Raw genomic sequence first — 22,840 nt, forward strand, 5'->3', positions numbered from 1 at the left:
TGTCTTGGACTTTGGGTCTTTGTGGTTAGCTTCTTCCTTTAAGGCTCTCATAGACCAGGCCAGACACTGCTTAGACTGCAAGGAATGGGAAATCTAGGTTTAAGGGAAGAGTCAAGCCAGGAAAGGTGTTTCCTTAAGAGTTGCTGGTGAATTGCAAAGCCACAGTGGAGGGAAGATAGTAAGTACATCTAGGATGGAAACCAATGTCAAAATCTGGGAGAGATTAGAGTGCTCATTTGATTACATGGACAGAGCAAGAACATGTAGTAAATTGGCATCGCGATTAGTGGATGGGTGAGTAAGAAGTTGGAGCAAGAGGTGGTATGTTTTGTTGTGGTTGTTTAGGTAACTGGGTGTATGGAAAAGTTTTTCTTTTATGTGAGGCCTGTTGCGCAATCCAGAGTGAAAACAGTTCATTAAAGGCTCCGCAAAAGGGTAGACAGCAGCAGAGGTGGTGGTTATTTTGTTTGCCTTCAGATCCATTCCCGACTGTGCTCCACCCTGCTCTGTGGCCTGGAAGGCTGACCTCTCTGGAATCTACCACATGGGCTCCCTTATCCTCTGGTTTCCACGTGGCTCGGCTTCTGGGAGCCACCAGCAGGAGATTGGAGGGCAGAAGAGAAAGAAGCCTGATCCCTCCCCACTTGGCCACGTTTCTGCCAGTGTCCTCATGAACAGTCCCTTTCCCCCAGCTCCAGCTCTCAGCCTGCTTCCCGCTACCCCATTCCCCCCAACGCCCTCCCTTCCAGGCCTCGAGGTGGTACTGGTTTTCCTCTGTTGCTAGTCCTGTGTTGCTGCTAGTGCCACAGCTTCCCTTACCCTGTTCTGGCCTCTAGAAGTAGCCTCTTTAGGTTTCTTCAGAGCCTCTTTGTTACGACTCCTTTGCTTGCCAGGACCCTAACCAATACAGAGGTTTCTGCCGCATTGGCATTCAAGCTTTTGCTACTTCGTGTGTTCCTGCTACTTTCATTCAGTGCTGCTCATGATAGTCACAGACATTACTTTCCTGGCTTACATGATAGTGTTTTCCAAAGTCAAGACAGCAGCAGCACAGTTCTGTGGAAAGAGAGCAGATCTGGAGTTCCAGGTTCTGCACTTGTGGGTATGTGTCTTTGGGTCCTTCACTCAAATTCTTTTTATTTTTATTTATTTTTAATTTATTATTATTATTATTATTTTGGCTGGGCTGCACAGCACATGGGATCTTAGTTCCCTGACCAGGGATCAAACCTGTGCCCCCTCCCTGCAATGGAAGCGCAGAGTCTTAACCACTGGACCACCAGGGAAGTCCTCAAATTCTTTTTATTTATTTATTTATTTATGGCTGTGTTGGGTCTTCGTTGCTGCGTGGGCTTTCTCTAGTTGCAGCGAGTGGGGGTTACTCTTCGTTGTGGTGCGGGCTTCTCATTGCAGTGGCTTCTCTTCTTGCAGATCACAGGCTCTCGGCACGCGGGCTTCCGTAGTTGTGGCACGTGGGCTCAGTGGTTGTGGCTCACAGGCTCTAGAGCACAGGCTCAGTAGTTGTGGCGTATGGGCTTAGTTGCTCCACGGCATGTGGGGGTCTTCCTGGACCAGGGCTCGAAACCGTGTCCCCTGCATTGAGAAGCAGATTCTTAACCATTGCACCACCAGGGAAGTCCCCTCAAATTCTTTTTAGCTTTAATTTTCTTTTCTGCAAGAGGGGCATAATAATGCCACCTTACCTAGTGCAACGTTGTGGTGAAACTCAGATGAAGCATTTGTAAAGTATTACGTATCATAAGTGAATTTTTAACCGCAGTCATGATTTTGGCCCACGACGGTTTTCACTCTGCTGGCCTCAAGAGTACAACATGTCTAAAAGACAAGAATTCATTACGTTTGATATTGAATTTATTTTTTAATCACAGTCATGCGGTCTACTTTTGAGAGTTTGGTTGCATTCAAAGCTGATGGGTCATAGAAGTCACATACAGCATGAAAGTGTGGAACTGGGCAAGAATAGCTATGCTGACAGCTTCTGTATCTTTTAGATGGTAATTATGCAAGAGAGCCAAGTTTACGTGTGAGATGGAAGAGTAGAAAATGAAGGGCTAGAATTTTGCTCATCTCCGTGGCTCCATTTCATCTCCCAGGGTGGTGGTTCCCAAACGTGGTCCCAGGACCAGCAGCAGCATCACCTGGAACTTTTTAAAAATGCAAATCCTTGGGTCCAGCGTTCTTTATTTTTAAGACGTCCCCTCGTTGCTTCTCTGATGCACACAAAAGTTTGAGAACCATTGTCCAAGGGTGAGAGGCTTTGCCAGACCTGAGATACTTCCTACAGGAATAGGTCAGTAAGTGAAGAGAAACCCACTGCCCAGGAAAGACACTTATGTATGAAATCAGTGGGACTAGGTGAAGGGGGGTCAGTAAACTTTTGTGTTTCCCTAATGATGTGTGAGAGTTTTTGTTTATGTGACTTAGATGTCTACTTACTAAGATAATTATACTGACTCATAAGTAATTAAATTCATGCTCATAAATATGGAAGACATTATATTAATTTGTTTTTATATTAGTTTGGCTACAATATAGGTCAAATTATAATTGCTGAAAATATAATTACTCAAATAATTGGTCAAACAAAACAGTTAATAAGTTTTACTGTCCCACAAATCAACTTTTAAGAATAGTTTCTCTTGGGAATTCCCTGGTTAGGACTCCGTGCTTTCACTGCCAAGGGCGCAGGTTCAATCCCTGGTCAGGGAACTAAGATCCTGCAAGCCACCCAGTGCAGCCAAAAAAAAAGAGTAGTTTCTCTTAACTATAATTCTTTACGTTTACCTCCAGTTGGACTCACCTATTTACCCCTATAAGATGCTGTGAGGCAGGGTTAGGTAAGTGGAGGACCACTTATATATGTAGATAAGTAATGGAGGTTTGGAAATAGAATTCACCCTATATTCCATGATAATTTTGGAGTTAAATTAGTTCGGATTCTAATGCTGCCTCTGATGTACCTGCTTCTGTGTACCTTGAATAAACTCTTTTAGCTTCATTTTCTTTATTTACAAAACTATGAGGACTAAGGTATGTAAAATGCCTAGCACAGGGCTTGGTTCATTTTATTGTAGTTTCTTAGTCATTTTATTGATTATCATTTTCTCTTTTGTTTAACAGCTGGAAGCATTTACTCTTTTTTTTATGAAAGATGGTTGTAAGACATTGAAGTTTTTGTACCAAGAAGGAGATGTACCTGGTCTTGGTAAGGATGTTTTGCAAGGGTAATGTGCCAGCTATTCATGAATGAATGTTAAAGTGCAGCATATCTTTTCTCTTATACATAGACAATCCTATATTTATAAAGAAAATTTACCAGGAGCTTACAAGATTGCTATAATGATTGAAGAAGAAAGCATCCTTATAGAAGTCATTGACCTATCCTGGGAATACACATTTTCACTAGAATTTAATTGCCTTTTCCTTGAAACAGGTAGAGCTATTTTGTACACGTGTTGTCAGATGACTAGAAATAGTCATGAAACCACCCGAAAGCACAGCAGTCACTCCCTGTGGTCCTGGGTCAGCATCTTGTGTTTGCTGCAGCTGGCAGGGGAATATCTGGCTTTCTCTACTTTTCACGTTATTCCAAAAAGAATTGATACTTTACCAGGTCATTGAACTTTTGTCTTAATAACTAGGTACACAGATCATCCTTTGGTTTTAGACTACTTATCTTATAAATCTTGTGGATTTTACCGTGTCCCCTCTGTTGGTTCTTTCTTGCTTTCCTCCTCTGCTGCCTTTTTTTTTTTTTTTTTTTTTTTGCGGTACGCGGGCCTCTCACTGCTGTGGCCTCTCCCGTTGCGGAGCACAGGCTCCGGACGTGCAGGCTCAGCGGCCATGGCTCACAGGCCCAGCCGCGCCGCAGCATGTGGGATCTTCGCGGACCGGGGCACGAACCTGCCTCCCCTGCATGGGCAGGCGGACTCTCAACCACTGTGCCACCAGGGAAGCCCCCTCCTGTGCTGCCTTTAAGCTTAGGCTCCTATCTCATGCCTGCCCCAGTTTTCCAGATTGAAAACCAGTATCTCTGTTACCAGATTTCCTCTCTGAAATCCATACTACTTATTCCTGCCAAGTAAATCTTTCATTGTCCTGTTGTTGGATTGAGTCCAAACTCTTCATTTATTCTACTAAGGCCTGTCATAACCTGGACACACAGTACTTGTTTAGTCTGATCTCCTATTCTGCCAAACATGAACTTGCTGCTCTCTCTAAGCCAGTCTTCATGGTTGTCTGTCCACACCAGTCATTTCTGTGCCCTTTTCTCCACCCTCCTAAGTGTCTCCACCCAGCCAAATCCTACCCCTCCTCGGGATTGCCTCAGGCATTCTCTTTATTTCAGAGCTTTCTCAGAGTGTTCCAAACCACATCCATCACTATCCTCCAAACGCCTGTCTCTTTTAAAGTTTGCATTGTAAAATACACCACTTGATCATGTTCTTCTGTTTTCATCTAATTGTTTAATATATATGTCTTTCTTCACCAACAAAATATGTAGACTCATGATTAGTGACTATGTCTGCTCTATTGATCTTCTGTCTCACAATTCTTATGCTGGGACATTATTGTAAGGTCCAAATTTTCATAATTCATTAAAAATTAAAACAATAGGGGCTTCCCTGGTGGCGCAGCGGTTGAGAGTCCACCTGCTGATTCAGGGGACACGGGTTTGTGCCCCAGTCTGGGAAGATCCCACATGCCGCGGAGCGGCTGGGCCCGTGGGCCATGGCCGCTGAGCCTGCGCGTCCGGAGCCTGTGCTCTGCAATGGGAGAGGCCACAACAGAGAGAGGCCCGTGTACCGCAAAAAAAATAAAAATAAAAATAAAATAAATAAATAAAACAATAGCTGAAAATATAGAAAGGGGAGAAAATATCTACAATTAGAAGAAAAATTAAAACTACCACCCACATTCCCACTCACTTGGAATAATCAAGTTAACTCCTTGATGAGTATCCTTCTGTAACTTCTCTGGTGTATATATATATATATATATATATATGTGTGTGTGTGTGTGTGTGTGTGTGTTTCCCTTTCTCTATGTATTTTGATATGTATATGTACAGTATGTATGAGATATGTACATATATATACACAGTATATATACCACTATGTATATAGTTTGATCTTCTGCTAGTTTTATCTTCTGATCACTAATTTAGATGTTTGTAATGACCCAAATTATAAGTATGGCTGCAAGTCTAAGACATATTCACGGTTCATTGACTCCTTGACATCCAGAGTTGCATATATAATATGTAGAGTTGGATCCTATTTTGCAGTATATATATATATATATATATATATATATACTGCTATACATATATATATTTGGGGGGACACATTCAGTCCATAGCGTTTATTGTTATCCTATATTGCCTCAAACCTTCTTTGGAAGAGTATAGTATAAATAATAATAATGAAACTCTCAAGTTTTCAGCCGAAAAAAAAAAAAAGTATCATTTTCAAACTTATTGGGCCAAAACAAGAATGTAGAGCTAGTGAGAATATTCCTTTTGTGCCAAGATTACAACACCAGACAGACAGAGCTCTCCAGGATGCTTCTGGATGACAAGGTAAGTTTGAGACGGGCTCTCTGTGCCTCCACCTTTCCACAGCCTACGGCATTCTTGCTGCCTTTAACCAGGAAAGTAATCACCTCTTTTATGGCTCACAAGTAGCATCTCACTTATGCCAAATGTGCTGGAGGCTGGGAATGCTTTGTGATTTGCTGACCTTGTACCCACTCTGGTGCTTTGGGTCATTCTTTGTCAAAATTTATGAAAGTACAAGACAGATGAGAAGGGGGACGTGCATTCTTCAGCTGGAAGAGTGACCAAGTAACTACAAACTGCTGCCCCTCCTGTGATCGTGCTGGTCACTGCAAACTTCAGCAGCCCAATGACTTGTTCCTCCAGACAGCGACTGTGCCTATGCCTTGTTCACCCAGACCACCAGCCCTGTGGGTCCTGAGGAGGCAAAGCTTGATGGGGAGCAGGCGGGTACTGGATGAGAGTGTAAGGGGCCAAGGTAGGACTGCGAAGGAAGCCACTTTCCCCATACTCAGTGCCCTGCTAGATTCTAAGAACCCTCTACCCTAACAATTATCTTTCTAAATAGCCTTGGTCCAAACTTTGGAGCTCAGGGTGGATTTCAAGTCAGTGTCAACAGTGTGAAACTTTCCTTTTCTTCTAGACAGGTTATCCTGTGTATCCTGGTATATGGGTGAGAGTATCCCAGACCAGATGTTGTTTTCTTAAACTGCAGAGCTTATCACACCCTCCATTGACAGTGTGCAGACCCCTGGGCCTGCAGGGAGGAGGAGATCACAGATAGACACTGTTTGACACACTGGTTTAAAGCTCGATCCTGGAGAGGGTCAGAAGTGAGGTGGTGAAGACAAGCTCCACTCTTTACTCGCTGGGTCACACTGGGAAAGTTATTTCACCTCTCCGAGCCTTGGTTTTCTCATCTGTAAAATGGGAACAGTAATGGAACTCACCTCATGGGATTGGGAGGACCGTGGTTATGCTGGGCTCAGGGCAAGTGCCATGTAAACTTTGCCTCACTCCCTAAAAATGTCTTGTCCTCCAAGATTATAGTCCAGTCTCAGAAAGAAAAAGGAACTCAGTAGCCATGAGAGTTAGTTCAGCCTTCTCTTAATTATTTTCAAAAACATTGCATTTCCTGTTTGGGGACCATGTCACCCAAGATATGCTTCCTTTTTTTTTTTTTCAATTTAATTGAACTAAGAAAAAACAATTTATAGATGCTTTATAAAAATGTAATCCAACTCTATATATTATTCTATGGTAGCTTTTAAAAATTGATAATATTGTCTTCTCCATGCCACTGATACATTTCCACAATTAAATTTCAAACAGTTGCATTGTACTTCATTAGGCTGAGACAACTATTAGGTTCAAAACTTATTATTAGAATTTAGGTTGTTCACAACTTTTTTCTCCTTTAAACAATGCCTCAATGAATATCATTGAAGCTAATTCTACGTGGATTAGGAAGACTTTTTAGGAAGAATTCTCAGGAGAACTGCCAGAAGAAAGGGTAAACATACTTTTAATTATTATTTTTGCTATTTCCAAAAATAATATACTTATCAGCTTGGTGAGTATTCCTCTACATGTCTTTCTTATATGCATGTGCTAACACGTAGACACTTAGTATCATTTTAAAAATATGATCATGTAACACGTTTTATTCTTGACTTACTTTTTGGACTTGACAGTATAACCTAGACATTTTTTATGTTATTAAATATAGATTTATCTAATTTAAAAGATGCTGTATAATATTCTTTAGTGTAGCTGCATTTGAATTTTTAGAAGCCAGGAATATGTTCAGCTGTGAGTAATGGAAAACCTAATAGTAGCTTAAACAAATAGGGAGTCTATTTTTCTCTCATAACTGGGCAGGCAGTGGCTAGCAGTGGTTCAAGTGCTCAGTAACGCCATCAGAAACCCAGATTCTTATTTTATTTCTGTTCTGCCATTCTTTTTTTTTTTAATTTAATTAATTTATTTATTCGGCTGCATTGGGTCTTCGTTGCTGTGTGCGGGCTTTTCTCTAGTTGCCGCGAGTGGGAGCTACTTTTCGTTGTGGTGCGCAGGCTTCTCATTGCGGTGGCCTCTCTTGCTTTAGAGCACTGGCTCTAGAGCGCGGGCTTAGTTGCTCCACAGCATGTGGGATCTTCCCGGACCAGGGATTGAACCGGTGTCCCCTGCATTGGCAGGTGGATTTTTAACCACTGCGCCACAAGGCAAGTCCCCTATTCTGCCATTCTTAACACATTGCTTTGTGTTCATATTTGTTCCACATGGTTGCAAGATGAAGTCTAGACATTACGTACAGGTTTTCATCATGTAGGAAAGGGGCCTACTAGTCACACCTCTCCCCTTTATCAGGAAAGCCCAAGATTCTTAATGTCATATGACTACCCTAGGGGCTAGGGAGGCTGAGAAAGCAGTTGTCTCCCTGAGAATGTACAGATTGCTAAATGGGACAAATTCAGGTTCACTTATCAAGGAAAAAAGGGAGAATATTAAGGGTAAAGGTAATTCTGCCAACCTCCATGAATGAGCATTTGAGCTCTACATTGCTGCATACCATGTCTCAGGGTTCTTTGGCTGCAAGCAAGGTGCAGACTCTGGCTTAGGTAAGCAAAAAAATTAAAACATTTGGGTAGTTCACAAAATTTAGAACTAGCTGAACAATCAGGCCTTGGGAAAAATAGGAATAGAGCATTTCCATGGATTTCAGGGCAGTTTCTTTGGATTCATCAGTAGATTGACCTTGCTCAGATACCCTTTTATCTTTGTGTCTCTGCATTCAAGATTTACAGTCTTGCAGAGAGTCTAATTAGTATAGTTTTCACATGTGTACCCCTGCAGGGCTCTGAGACTGGTGTCCTCCAGAATCCCAGGATGGGAGAAATTCCCCAAACCCAAAGGAAGGAGGGCTGGGCAGACAAAAGATGTTTATGGTTTTGTGATAGAGATGTAAAATTTTCTTAGATCATACTTCAAATTGGTTATGGTTGTGAACAGGAAGACTGTTGATTTTTTGCTTATTAATATTGCAACCAAGGAATTCCCTGATGGTACCAGTGGTAAAGAGCCCACCTTCCAATGCAGGGAATGCAGGTTCGATCCCTGGTTGGGGAACTAAGATCCCACAACTAAGCCCGCATGCCACAACTACTGAGCTCACACGCCTCAACGTGAGAGCCTGCGTGCTGCAAACTACAGAGCCCACGTGCTCTGGAGTCCGCATGCCACAACTAGAGAGAGGAAACCTGCAGTCCACTACTAGAGAGAAGCCCACACGCCACAAAGAAAAGATCCCACATGCCTCAATGAAGATCCTGTGTGCCGCAACTAGGACCCGACGCAGCCAAAAAAAGTAAAGAAAAAAATATTGCAACTAGCTATCTAACAGAATTCTCATATTTTAAATAGTTTTTAAACATCAAAGAAAGATTTCTAATGATACATTTTCATTGAAATTAGTTCAAGGAAGGATTTAATATAAGTCGGGTGCTATGAGAGTATTTAGTGGGGGACAGGATCTTCTTGGGGGAGTCAGTGAAAGTTTACCTGAGAGGTGGCATTTTGGCTGAGATACGAAAGATTAGCAAGGATTAAGGAGGCAAAGGGTTGAGAATGGGATAAGTGAAGGGTTTCCATGAAAGTCCTGCCTGAGGCCAGGCCAAAAGGAGCAAAGTGCAGAACTCAGTGAAAGGCACCCAAGGAGGCTGCAATTTAAGATTTGCAATTACATTTTTTTGTAGATAAAAAATTTTATTCCATAATTATATTGAAAACTTCTCAAACTAAAGCAAGGAACAAGGGTGTAAGATCCACAGTAATTTATCACATTTGATCAGTCATGTGATCGTATGCTAAGTTCTTGACTTTTGTTTTCAGAATGTGGTCGAACTATTCCTGGAGCAACCAAAGGGGCAAAAATGATGAGATTGTATATAGACAGCGCAGCCCCAGAGAAACTAAAAGGAGTGTGTGTAGTTTTTGTTCGCTGTCGCAATGATGTCCCTATAAATACTAAAAATATTCATGAAGTATGTTTACACTTTTTTCAAATATATGGTTAAGCATTTTTGCCAGCTTTATTGAGATATAATTGACATATAGCATTATGTAAGTTTAAGGTATACAAAGAATTGATTTAACACATTGTGAAATGATTACCACCATAGCATTAGCTAACACCTCCATTGCCTCACATAATTACCTTTTTTCTCCTTTTTTGGTAATGACATTTAAGATCTACTCCCTTAGCAACTTTTAAGTATACAATACAGTATCGTTAACTACAGTCACCATGCTGTACGTTAGATCCCCAGAACTTATTCATCTTATAACTGGAAGTTAGTACCCTTTGACCAATGTTTTTTCCATCCAAATTTCTGGGCAGAGGGGCTAGTTTAATTGCTTTTTACATCAACTGACAGAGTTTTTCTCGTCCCCTTTTCATGGACAGGGCAACTGTCCACCTAGAACTTTCTTTATGTAGGAGGCTCAGTTTCATTTCCCTCACATTGTATGGACTCCAGGCCATACCTCCTTCCCTATGCAGAAATTAAAGCACCAGGGAAAGTGTTTACTTGATGAGCAAGTATGTGAATGGTTAAATGCGGGCAGAATATAAGTTTGTTGATTTTAGAACCTTAATATTCACCACTTAAGTTTTCCTAATAGTTTATAAGATATATTGTCTATACTTATTGTAATGTAAAATTGGTTATGATTTTCAGTTCTTTAATGGGATCAGCATGTAAAATAACATTTGAACACTACCCTTTTAGGAAGTGCTATTTACTTTTCTGGACGTATCAGAAGGACTCCTAGTTGGGATTAGGAATATGCTGGCAAATATATTTCTACCAGCTATTCTTGCGACAAATAATTGGGGTGCTTTAAACCAGTCCCAGCAAGGAGAATCTGAAAAACACATTTTCACTGAAACCATCAGCAGATACCTTTCATCTTTAGATGGTAAGTATAGTATTTAATGTTTAATCAGTTACTACAAATGAGCAAATTAACTATAAGTTATTAAAAATAAGCATTAGAGAAAACATTTCCATCTTAAAAGATGTAAATCAAAGCAATTATGAGACCTAGAGATAAGATATCAAATCATTAGAACTTCTCTTTCCACGGATCTCTGAAGGCATAAGATACATTTTCTTTTATATCTCCCATTGTAGAAGGAGGATTCTCTTCCTATATTATTTGAGAAAATTTTTACCATATTTAAAAATATATACATTACGATGAACTCTTTTTAAAATATAAATTATATTATTTCATATTGTTAAAATATGCAATTTTATTAATAAATCATAGTCACAATCTAATGATCAACTAGAATTATATTTCTATAAAGTGTTAGATCTCTAACATTTTAGTAATTACAGCTTGAAACCACACATTGGCATTTAATGCATTGACATTAAACACCTCTTGTCAATATTATTTTTTCCCTTTTAGGTGCTAGAATAAGTATTGAGGGAACAGTTAAGTTAAAGAAGATAGACAATGTTGATTTTTCCAAACTGCATACCTTTGAAGAAGTGACACTCGCAGCTAGCAATTCAGAAACTGTTCGTCAGCTAGAGGACGTGCTGATGATATGGTACAGACAGATTGAACAGGTGAGCCGACCTGAGTGATTTCACCAGATATGAGTCATAGTTCATATCTGTGTCCTAGTCACTGCATTTTGTCCCTAAAAGTAAAGGGAAGAGGAGCCTTCCAGATTCTACTATGAAATTCAGCCTATTTTTGATTCTAGTGCAAAATCATTGTTCTCTTTGGACCACTTAATATCAACTTTAAGATATTTCCCACTTTAAGGAGGAAACCATAACATTATGGCTTGAGAATGGAATAATGAAGAAACAGAAATAGCCAGCATTTATCTCCAATATCTTATGTATTGTTTATGCTCTTCATTAGAGAGAGAGGAAAAGTACACAGTGAAGAGACTATAGCCACAATGCTAGACACTTAATAAATACCTCTTGGTTGATCAATGGAATTGTCTGTGTTGACAGAGAGGTTCAAACTAGGCTCATTCCTATCAGTACTGCAGTGGCAAGTCTGCAGCTCTCTGGCCAAATACATTTTCTTTCTGGCAGTAAGAAAAGCAGTGATAGGAATGGGGTATATGTCAACATTCTGAGAGGTGCCAACTTACACTACAAACGTTGACCACAACCAAATATTAGGTAATTGCTCTAAACAGAAAGAGGACTCTAGAAGCCAACTCACAGATCTCTAGTTCATGAGCACAGGACAGTGAAACTGGAGAAGAAAATCTTCAGTTGAATGAGGACTAGGGGAGGAAAATCTTGAGCAAGCAAGAGTTAGAGAAAAACATTTCTGATTTTACCTCTCTTAGAACTGTTAGAAGGAGGGAGGTGTAGTTGGAGTGGAAAAGTTGGAGGACTTTGGAAACTCCATCAAGGCCTGGAGTGCCGGCCACAAAATTTGCTCCCAGGTGTCCCTAGGTACTCGAAGTAATTGTCCACCAAGGACTCCTGCAGCTGCCTACTATGCCAGTTGGCATAGGAAGAGGGAGTTGTAAGCCATTGTGGAATTCAAGCTGTGTCCTACACAGTGGCTGAGGAGATCTCCTCCAATTATCATGATCAATCAAAATAGATCTTCTTTTATAAAAATGAGCAAGCAAAAGAAATAGCTTAACATAAGGAGATTAGGCAACTTGAAATAAGAAAAGTTGGGCGGAATTCCCTGGTGGTCCAGTGATTAGGACTCTGCGCTTTCACATTGGTTGGGGAACTAAGAACTAAGATCCCACAATCCTGTAAGCCGCACAGCCAAAAAAAAAAAAAAAAGGAAAATCATGTTGGGCAATTGTAGCAAATGGTCTCCAGTTAAGCAGAATCAGTGCAAGAAATGGGAGACTTCTTTAAAAAATATTACATCTAAAATAAACCTTGACCTCTTGTCATACACAAAAATTAATTCAAGATGGATCATAGACATAAATATGAAAGCTAAAACTAAAAAAAGAGATACATGCAACAACATGGATGAATCTCAAAAACATGTTGAGTGAACGAATCCAGCCTTAAAAAAGTAATGTGAAAAATAGAACAAAAAATATACTTGAATCAGAACATAATGCAGAACTATATTAATATCTTATTAAGATACAAACCCCAGAAGCCATGAAAGGAAAACCCTGACATATATGACTATATAAACAAATTAATGTAAGATCCATATGGCAGAAATCACTGTAAGCAACATTAGAAGATAATTGACCTTCTGGGAGAAAATATTATCAGCATATGTAACAGAGTTAGTATACATAATATGTAAAGAACGGCTATAAATCATTAAGAAATGGGCATTTCAGAGAAAACTTGGCCAAGGATATGAACAATGTCATTCAAAGAAAGTACGTGGACATATTTGACCTGGGAAAAGAAGGGGACCTAGGAGTGACGTGATGTCTTCAAATATTTGATGGTATTTCATGTGGACTTAAACTTGTACTGTAATGGCCCTAACAGGCAGAATTAAGAGTGGAGTGTGATGGTTATAAGGAGGGAGATTTTATTAGGATCACTTTCTCACAGAATTTCCCCCCCCACCCGAAAATGGAATGTTTTGTATCCCTGAAAGTATCCGATTTGAGGTTGGATTATCATCTATGAATAATGTTGTAGCAGGAATTAAACATCAAAAGTGTTGCTTGATTTAGTTAATTTTAAGGTCCATTTTCATTCTTTAATTCAGTGATTCAAATTATATAGACTTTCAGCCACTAAGAAAAGTTTAAATTATGTCTAGTATCCTTTATTTAAGGAGGTGGAGAAACTTATAATAAGATTAGGAAAGAGTTCCATAAACCATGGTTAAAATTATAAGCATTTCATGGATTAAAGAGAGAAGCTTCATAGGTTTGAAAAATCAACTGTGTATTTTGACTCATTTGTATTCTTAATTCCATCATGATTGTAGTTATGGAAAGTTATAAGCATAAAAAATGTACAGAAAATAAGAAACACCCCTGTAAGTACCACTGAGATTAAACAGATACTAACCATTTGCTATTTTTGCTTCAGATCTCTTATTTTCACTAAATCCTCCAACCCTTTCCTCTCCCTCCCTGTATATTACCACCATTCTGATGTTATTGTCTCCTCCATTCCCCTGAAAGTTTTATACTTTTATTGCATTTGCATATTTATAAGCTTTATATTATATATAAATAAATTATATATATGAAAATACAGAATATATATTTGTGTTTAAAATCTTTACATAAATGGTATCCTTTTACAGTTTTTTTTTTTATTTAACATTCTCTTTCATCCATGTTGGTACAAGTAAATTTATTTCATTCACTTAACTATTGTCTGGTATTCCTCTATGAGAGAATCCGTTTATTCTGTAGATTTCCAGACATTTAGGAGACATTCAAATTATGTCTAGTATCCTCTGTTTAAGGAGGTAGAGAACTCACCTGTTCCCTCAGAAAGCAGTTGTTTCTACTTTTTTTCCTGTTACAAACAATAATAATACATCTTCAATAAATATCTTTATTCTGGTCTCGTTTGCACATGTTCAAGAGTTTCCCAGGGAATGGCTGAGAGAAGTAGTATAGATTTTTTATTGGGTACTACAAGGCCCTCCAAATAGTGGTTATATTAACTTATATTTTTTTACAGAAGTAAATGGGAGCTCCCATGTCTTCATATCTTTCGTTACACTTGGGACTGTTGGATTTTTAATGGATGCCAGTATGTTGGATGTGAAATGGTATCTTGATTTATTTTGCATTACCCTGAACACTGTTGAGGCTGTGGACGTTTAATGACTATTTAGATTTCCTCCTTGTTGAATTGCCTGTTCATATCCTTTACCTAGTTTTCTTTCAGATTGCTTGATGATATCTTAACTGAATTGTTGGAGTTTGAATAATATTTTCCGCCTGTTAATCTTTTGTTGGTCCCCATTGTGTCCTGCATTTTCGTTTGGTATTGGTGTCTTTAGTCATGTGGAAGTTTTACATTTTAATGTAAATATCTTTAAAAATGGTAATCCAGCCTCAATTTAGCTACCTCCAGTGACTAGAACCTTTGTGCTTTTTGTATTTTGGAAACACTTTCCTACTCCAGTGTTGTGAAGATATTCTCCTAAATTATTTATTTATTTTAAATACTGAAATATACAGAAATGAACAACAAATGAATAAAAATAAAATAAACAAATTATTGTAAAATTAACACCTGTGTAACTTTTGCACAAGACATAGAGCATTACCAGCACCTTGCAATCTCCATGCATTTTTCTTCCAAATTTTAACTCCCTTTTCTTCTCCCTAGTGGTAACCATTTTCTTGGCAATTATGTTGTTCAGTTCCATGCTTTTCTTTATAGTTTTACCCCCATCTCCTGTATTTTCTTTAAATGTTTTACCATTTAGGTTTTTAATCTTTCTGGAATTATTTTTGTGTGTGTATAATGTGAGGTAGGAATCTAATTTTGTCTTTTTCCATATGGTTAGTCAATTGTCTCAGAAGTGTATTTAGTAGTCCATTCTTTACCAGCAAATTTGTAATATCTATCAAGTCTCTAGACCCCTTTATCTATCCCACCTGTCTACTTATTTGTTTTTTGTACTCATACCATACTGCTTTAATTTATGTTGCTTTTTACTGAATCAGCGTTTGGTATGGCAAGTCCCTTTCATTATTTTTCTTCAAAATTGCATTGATTATTTCTGGTTGATTGTTCTTCCAAATTAATTTTAAGACTAGTTTCCTGGGGCTTCCCTGGTGGCGCAGTGGTTGAGAGTCTGCCTGCCGATGCAGGGGACGCAGGTTCGTGCCCCGGTCCGGGAAGATCCCACATGCCGCGGAGCGGCTGGGCCCATGAGCCATGGCCGCTGAGCCTGCGCGTCCGGAGCCTGTGCTCCACAACAGGAGGGGCCACAACAGTGAGAGGCCCGCATACCGCAAAAAAAAAAAAAAAAAAAAAAAAAAAGACTAGTTCGCTAAGTATCATGAAAAGAAAACCTTGTTGAGATTTTGACTGGAAATTTCATTGAATGAAATAAATTTCATTTCATTAATTTAGAGAAAATTTCCATCTTTATATGTTGAATTTTTCCATCCATGAACACGGTATATTTCTCCACTGATTTAGGCCTTCTTTTGTGTGCTGAAAGTAAGTTTTCTAATTTTCTCCAAAAAGGTCTTGTACATTTTTTGTTAATCTCTAGATATCTTACATTGTTATTATTTGTTATAGCAAATACTGTCATTTTAGAAATTACATTTTCATATTGCTAGATGACTTGTAAAGAAATGCTACTGATATTTATATATACAGCCCCAAACCTTACTGAATTATTCACTTTTATTAATTGTAAAAGTTTGTCTTTAGATATTCTTGAATTTTTAAAATGTGGCCAACCATTCCCTCCATGATAATGCCATTGTTTTTTTATTTCCAATTCTTATACCTTTTGTTTACTTTCCTTATCCTGTGCTATGATCTCCATGACCTGGGTGGTGATAGTGGCAAAATTGTCTTGTCTTTGGTTTTAAGGTGGTATTTTCTAAAATTTCATCTTTAAGTATGATGTTTTAAATCACAGCAAGATCCTTTTTGACCCATCTCCTAGAGAAATGGAAATAAAAACAAAAATAAACAAATGGGACCTAATGAAACTTAGAAGCTTTTGCACAGCAAAGGAAACCATAAACAAGATGAAAAGACAATCCTCAGAATGGGAGAAAATATTTGCAAATGAAGCAACCGACAAAGGATTAATCTCCAAAATTTATAAGCAGCTCAATATCAAAAAAACAAACAACTCAATCCAAAAATGGGCAGAAGACCTAAATAGACATTTCTCCCAAGAAGATATACAGATTGCCAACAAACACATGAAAGGATGCTCAACATCACTAATCATTAGAGAAATGCAAATCAAAATTACAATGAGGTATCACCTCACACTAGTCAGAATGGCCATCATCAAAAAATCTAGAAACAATAAATGCTGGAGAGGGTGTGGAGAAAAGGGAACCCTCTTGCACTGTTGGTGGGAATGTAAATTGATACAGCCACTCTGGAGAAAAGTATGGAGGTTCCTTACAAAACTAAAAATAGAACTGTCATATGACCCAGCCATCCCACTACTGGGCATATACCCTGAGAAAACCATAATTCAAAAAGAGTCATGTACCACAATGTTCATTGTAGCTCTGTTTACAATAGCTAGGACATGGTAGCAACCTAAGTGTCCATCGACAGATGAATGGATAAAGAAGATGTGGTACATATATACAATGGAATATTACTCAGCCATAAAAAGAAACGAAATTGAGTTATTTGTAGTGAGGTGGATGGACCTAGAGTCTGTCATACAGAGTGAAGTAAGTCAGAAAGAGAAAAACAAATACCGTATGCTAACACATATATGTGGAATCCAAAAAAAAAAAGGTTCTGAAGAACCTACAAGCAGGACAGGAATAAAGATGCAGACGTAGAGAATGGACTTGAGGACACGGGGAGGGGGAAGGGTAAGCTGGGACGAAGTGAGAGAGTGGCATGGACTTATATATACACTACCAAATGTAAAATAGCTGGTGGGAAGCAGCCACATAGCACAGGGGGATCAGCTTGGTGCATTGTGACCACCTAGAGGGGTGGGATAGGGAGGGTGGGAGGGAGACACAAGCAGGAGGAGATATGGGAACATATGTATATGTATAGCTGATTCACTTTGTTATACAGCAGAAACCAGCACACCACTGTAAAGCAATTATACTCCCATAAAGATGTTTAAAAATTATAATATACATGTAAAACAAAGTATGATATTTGCTGCAGACTTTTGACAGGTACTAATTATCATGGTAAAGAAATTCTCTTCTAGTCTTAGTTTGCTAAGAGTTCTTAATATTATTCAGTGTTGAATGTTATTTGTACTTTTAACTTTCTTTGAAAAGGTGCAAATAATGAGGTTCTAAAAGCAGAAAGTAACGTTTCTATACTCTGTGAACTTTTCTGATTGCAGGTACTTATTGAAAGTGTGCAGATGAGAAGAGAAGCTGATGACTCAGGTCCTCTCACTGAACTGGAACACTGGAAACGCATGTCAGCCAAATTCAGTTATATCATTGAACAGATTAAAGGGCCAAGTTGTAAGGCTGTTATAAATGTGCTTAATGTTGCACGCTCCAAACTCTTAAAGGTAAAAGGCCTTGTATTTTAAAGTTTACTTCAGAGCAACCAACTGGAAAATTACCCTTCTTGAACTGCTTCTTCGCATCATATACTTTGCACCATGTATTTAGAAGTGTTAAAACTTTGAGTAAGGCTTTCTCTTGTACCATCGTTACTTCCAGAAGAGGAAAAGGAAGTATAGAAATGAAAATTTATTTCTCAATATTTCACACACCAATTTTGACAGTACTACTATGGGGTGATTGCTATTTATTTTTAAATTGTTTTTGAAATTGTAAATCAATAGAGGCTTATTGAATTAGAGGACTATATAGAAAGTCAAAAGCAAAAATGTCCTCTATCTTACATCTCATCCCCGCTATTCCATCTCCTTTCCTAGAGGTCATATTTATTAACAGTTTAGCTTGATTCTCTCCAGGTCCTTTTCTGTTTCTTCCTTAAAAAAAAAAAAAATATATATATATATATATATTTGTTTTGTGTTTCTAAATTTTTAAAATTACATGGCATCATCATACTCTGTTTTTCTTTAACTCCGTGGTCCCCCCAACAGCATATCTTGGAGAGTTATACCTATCAGATCAGGCTATTTCGTTTTCCATAATGTTAATGCATCAGGTTTTATTTAATCATTTTCTTGTTTTTAGACAAATTGTTTCCTTTCTTTTTTTCAACAGTCTTGAGATATAATTCACATATTACTCATTTCTGCCATTTAAGGAGCAAAATTCAATGGTTTTTAGTACATTCACAGAGTTGTGCAACCATCACCACAATCAATTTTAGAACATTTTATCACCTCAAAAAGAAACCCTGTACTCTTTAGCTATCACCTCCCATCTCCATCTGTCTCCTTCCCCTCATTCTAGCCCTAAGTAACCACCAATCCACTTTTTATCTCTGTAGATTTGCTTGTTTTGGACATTTCATATAAATGGAATCATATAATATGTGGTCTTTTGTTACTGGTTTCTTTCACTTGGCATAATGTTTTCAAGGTTTATCCATGTTGTAGTATGTATCAGTAATTATTCCTTTTCACAGATGAATAATGTTCCATTTTATAGATAACACCACATTTTGTTTATCAGTTTATGGATATTTGCATTATCTCTATTTTTTGGCTATTATGAATAATGCTGCTGTGAACATTCTTGTACACGTTCTTTTTTTTTTTTTTTGCGGTATGCGGGCCTCTCACTGCCGTGGCCTCTCCCGCCGCGGAGCACAGGCTCCAGACGCGCAGGCCCAGCGGCCATGGCTCACGGGCGCAGCCGCTCCACGGCATGTGGGATCTTCCCGGACCGGGGCACGAACCCGTGTCCCCTGCATCGGCAGGCGGACTCTCAACCACTGCACCACCAGGGAAGTCCCTGGTACACTTTCTTGTGTGGACATATGTTGTCATTTTTCTTGTATATACCTGGGAGTGGAATTTCTGGCTCAATGTGTTTAACTTTTTGAGGAACATTGTTCCTTTTCTATGTGTTCACAAACATTACTACAGTTAAAGCCTCTACATGCCTACAAGCAAGCATTTCCCTAGGGTGTATACTCCACAACTTTGTTAATACTTATTATCAGTTAAAAATTTTTGTTTGCCTGTCCAACATGTGGAAAATGGCTTGTTGTATTTTGCCTTTTCCTTATTAATAATGAAGTTGAGCATCTTTTAAAGTTTATTTGCTATTTGCATTTATTCTCCTGAGAATTGTTTGTTTCTATCTTTCCCTCACTCAGAAAGTTTCAGGTATTGTTTTGTTCTGATTCTAGTAGTCCTTTATTACTATGGCTATTAATCAATTGTTATATATGGTGGATGAGGCAAACGGCCATGGTCCCTGAGACTTCTGGATATGAAAAATACACTTTGCTGATGGGAATGTTTTCTTTCCTGAAGACCCAGAATAATGTAATGTCACTTTTCTAACCTAGAAAAGTCACTCCAGGTAGAAGCAGGTCTGGTTTAAGCCAACAGACAGAATGTTAATTACAAACAGAATGAGCCTTCAGTTTTAGTAAGTCACTTAAGGTTTTTATAATAACTTTAAGTCTTAAATAATATAAGAAAAAGATATATCAATCACATTTAAGTATCTACTCTTTTAGTATATGAATGATTAGGGAAGACAGCTTGAATTTCATGATTAAACCTTAGCACAGTGGTATATTTGGATGTTTCATAGGACTCTTGTACTTTCTTTTCTTAGAATTGGCGTGATTTGGATGCAAGAATCACAGATACAGCAAATGAATCAAAAGATAATGTCAGATATTTGTACACTCTAGAAAAAGTATGTCAGCCTCTCTATAACTGTGATCTAGTAAGTATTCTTTTTAAAGTGCAGTTTAAAAAATTAGCGCATACACTTTGTTATAAAGCAGAAACTAACACACCATTGTAAAGCAATTATACTCCAATAAAGATGTTAAATAAAATAAAATAAAAATTAGCACATAAGATCGATTTAATATGTGTGTATTGGGAAAAACATATTGCAGAAAAGTTACTTAAAAGATACCTTTTCCTATTATATATCTGTAACGAATTATAAACTATATTTATTATTTTAACCTACATTTAAATATATAGCATTATCATAACTATGACCTGATTTGTGAATTGAGAAAGACAAATATATTAGTTATTCATTGCTTCATAAGAAATTACCCCAGAACCGAGTGGCTTAAGACAATAAACATTTATTATATCACAGTTTTTGTAGGTCAGGAATTCAGGGACAGCATAGCTGAGTACCTCTGCTTCAGGGTCTCTCATGAGGCTGCAGTCAAGCTGCTGTCTTGGGATGTGGTCTCTTCTGAAGGGGAGGCTGACTGGGGAGGGTCCACTTCTATTGCACACCACATGGGCCTTTGCACAGGACAACTCGCTTCCCCTAGAGTGAGTGACCCAGGAGTGAGCAAGAGAAAGTGCCCAACTAGCATTACGCTGATACCAAAGCGAGATAAGAACACCTCAAGAAAATAAAATTACAGGTCAATATTCCTGATGAATATAGATGCAGAAATTGTCAACAAAACAGTGGCAAACCAAATTCCGCGGCACATTAAAAGGATCACACACTAAGATCAAGGGGGATTTATTCCTGGGATGCAAAGATGGTTCAACATATGCAAATGGATAAATGTGATACACCACATTAATAGAATGAAAGATAAAAATCATGATTATTTCAACAGATGCAGAAAAAGCATTTGACAAAATACAACACCCTTTCATGATAAAAGCTCTCAATAGAGTATAGAAGGAATGTACCTCAACATAATAAAAGAATACATATCCTTTAAAAATTGTATAAATAAAATAAACATGCAAAAATAATGTATATGAATATTATAACATCTCTGTACTTTTTAAAATATATTTAAAGCTTTTCACTATAAAAAGTAAACTTGGAAGAAAGATATAATGCTTTTTGCTGTTACCAAGACCTGTAAATTTTAAGGTATACTAATTTCAACTTCTTGATTCAAAAGACTTATTTAAATTCATATAATTTTCAAATCTTTTAGTTTTGGTTTTAGTTCTTTTCATCCTAGTATTTTTTTTCATCCTAGTAATTTAAAAAACTTTGTTCAATTCCTCTAGCGATGCATGTACTTTATTATTATTGTTATCATTGAGCTTTTTACATTCTCTGATGTAAGAATATTTCTAACATTATCTTTTGAAATTAGAGAAGTACTGTTAGTATTAAGTCTTATAATTTCTTCCCCCTCATATACCAACTATTTCTGTAGATTCAAAAATTCTTTTTTTCTCATTTTCTTTATTCTCCTTAAAATAAACCAGAAGCTGCTGTTTAGTTTGTAACTGTCAGTTGAGCAGGAAAAGTGTAGAGGACTCATGCTTCCATTTCTTGTTGATAAAATTTTATGAATTTTGTGTTTCATTTTATCATCTTGGTATTGTGCTATTGGCATATCGACTAATATATTTTATGCATAAAATGTGCGAACACTATGTATAGATAAGAACTGTGCACTCCAGGAGCTACTATTATAAATAATGATGTTTAAAATTCAGATGAAGGGTATTTCCCCGGTTGGCCCATTTGATACTGTCTCCAGGCCTTTTTTATTCTTTGTGGAGTTGCCTTATTGAGGATGGAAGGGACTCCTAGGCATATTTTAATTAGAATCTTTTTGGTCTACAGATAACACGTATAATATGAATTCTGACATACAGGGTTAACTACAAAGTGACGATACTAATTTCCATAAGCCACATAAAATTGATTTCATTATGTCATGGTTACACCTCATAACTAGGACATACAGTACACTCAGAAGTAGTTGTTCTTCCTGGCTTATTTATTCCACCACTATTAAAAAATCTTTTTATATATTTTAAATTGTTCTTGCAATTAAAAGTCCAGCTCCTTGAGGGTGGGAAGGCCACTGACCTTCCCTTGTCCTTCCATAGTGATTTATGATTTACAGCAAGGTTAAAAGCAGGATCTCAGAATCTCGGGCACATAACTGTGGTTATGCTACAGCTCTAGGACCTTGGACAAGGTACTCTACATCTCTATTTTCTCATTTGCAAAATGGGAATAATCATAACACTTTATTTTATAGATTCTAAGACTTTTCTTTCACATTTTAACCTCTCTGTATTCAGAGCACAACTTACAGTCAGTCAGGTTTTATGAATCATTGTGAAGGTGACTTGACACCATCTGAGATTATTAGTTCTTTCCTTGCGGGGGAAGGAAAGAACTAATGTTTGTTTTGTTTTTGGTACCATGGGTGTGAATTCAGACTACAGTGAGCGAGCCCCAGCTTGTGGAACAAGTTCTCAGGATAGTTTATTTTCCACCCCTCCCCCAAGGAGCAGGATTGGGACAGGTAGGCTTTATTCCTGTCTTTTTCTCCGTGGCTTGTTAATTTCATGCATCGTTTGGTGGCTTAGATTTTTGTAGGAGTTAGACTCCCCATCTAGAGCATTTTTTTCCCCTTCTTCAGTAGACTGTAAAGCAGTGGTACAGTCTTACAATCAGTGATGTTTTAGATC

The 22,840-nt window shown here is 37.9% G+C and overlaps 1 protein-coding gene across 2 annotated transcripts in view; it reads left to right on the plus strand.

Annotated features, from left to right (window-relative positions):
- Positions 1–285: 285 nt before the first annotated feature.
- Positions 286–22,840, plus strand: part of DNAH8 (dynein axonemal heavy chain 8) — a 320,651-nt gene continuing 298,096 nt past the window's right edge. Inside the window, exons 1-7 of one of the 2 annotated variants that reach the window (XM_049715770.1) lie at positions 286–294; positions 3,142–3,226; positions 5,553–5,602; positions 10,369–10,558; positions 11,057–11,220; positions 17,633–17,809; positions 20,013–20,126. In XM_049715770.1, coding sequence (XP_049571727.1) covers positions 3,166–3,226; positions 5,553–5,602; positions 10,369–10,558; positions 11,057–11,220; positions 17,633–17,809; positions 20,013–20,126 — 756 coding nt within the window. In that variant the 5' untranslated portion in view covers positions 286–294; positions 3,142–3,165. The other variant, XM_004267646.3, reaches the window with a different exon arrangement.

The sequence above is a fragment of the Orcinus orca genome, chromosome 10 (genome assembly GCF_937001465.1).
Source record: "Orcinus orca chromosome 10, mOrcOrc1.1, whole genome shotgun sequence".
In the NCBI taxonomy this organism is placed as follows: domain Eukaryota; kingdom Metazoa; phylum Chordata; class Mammalia; order Artiodactyla; family Delphinidae; genus Orcinus; species Orcinus orca.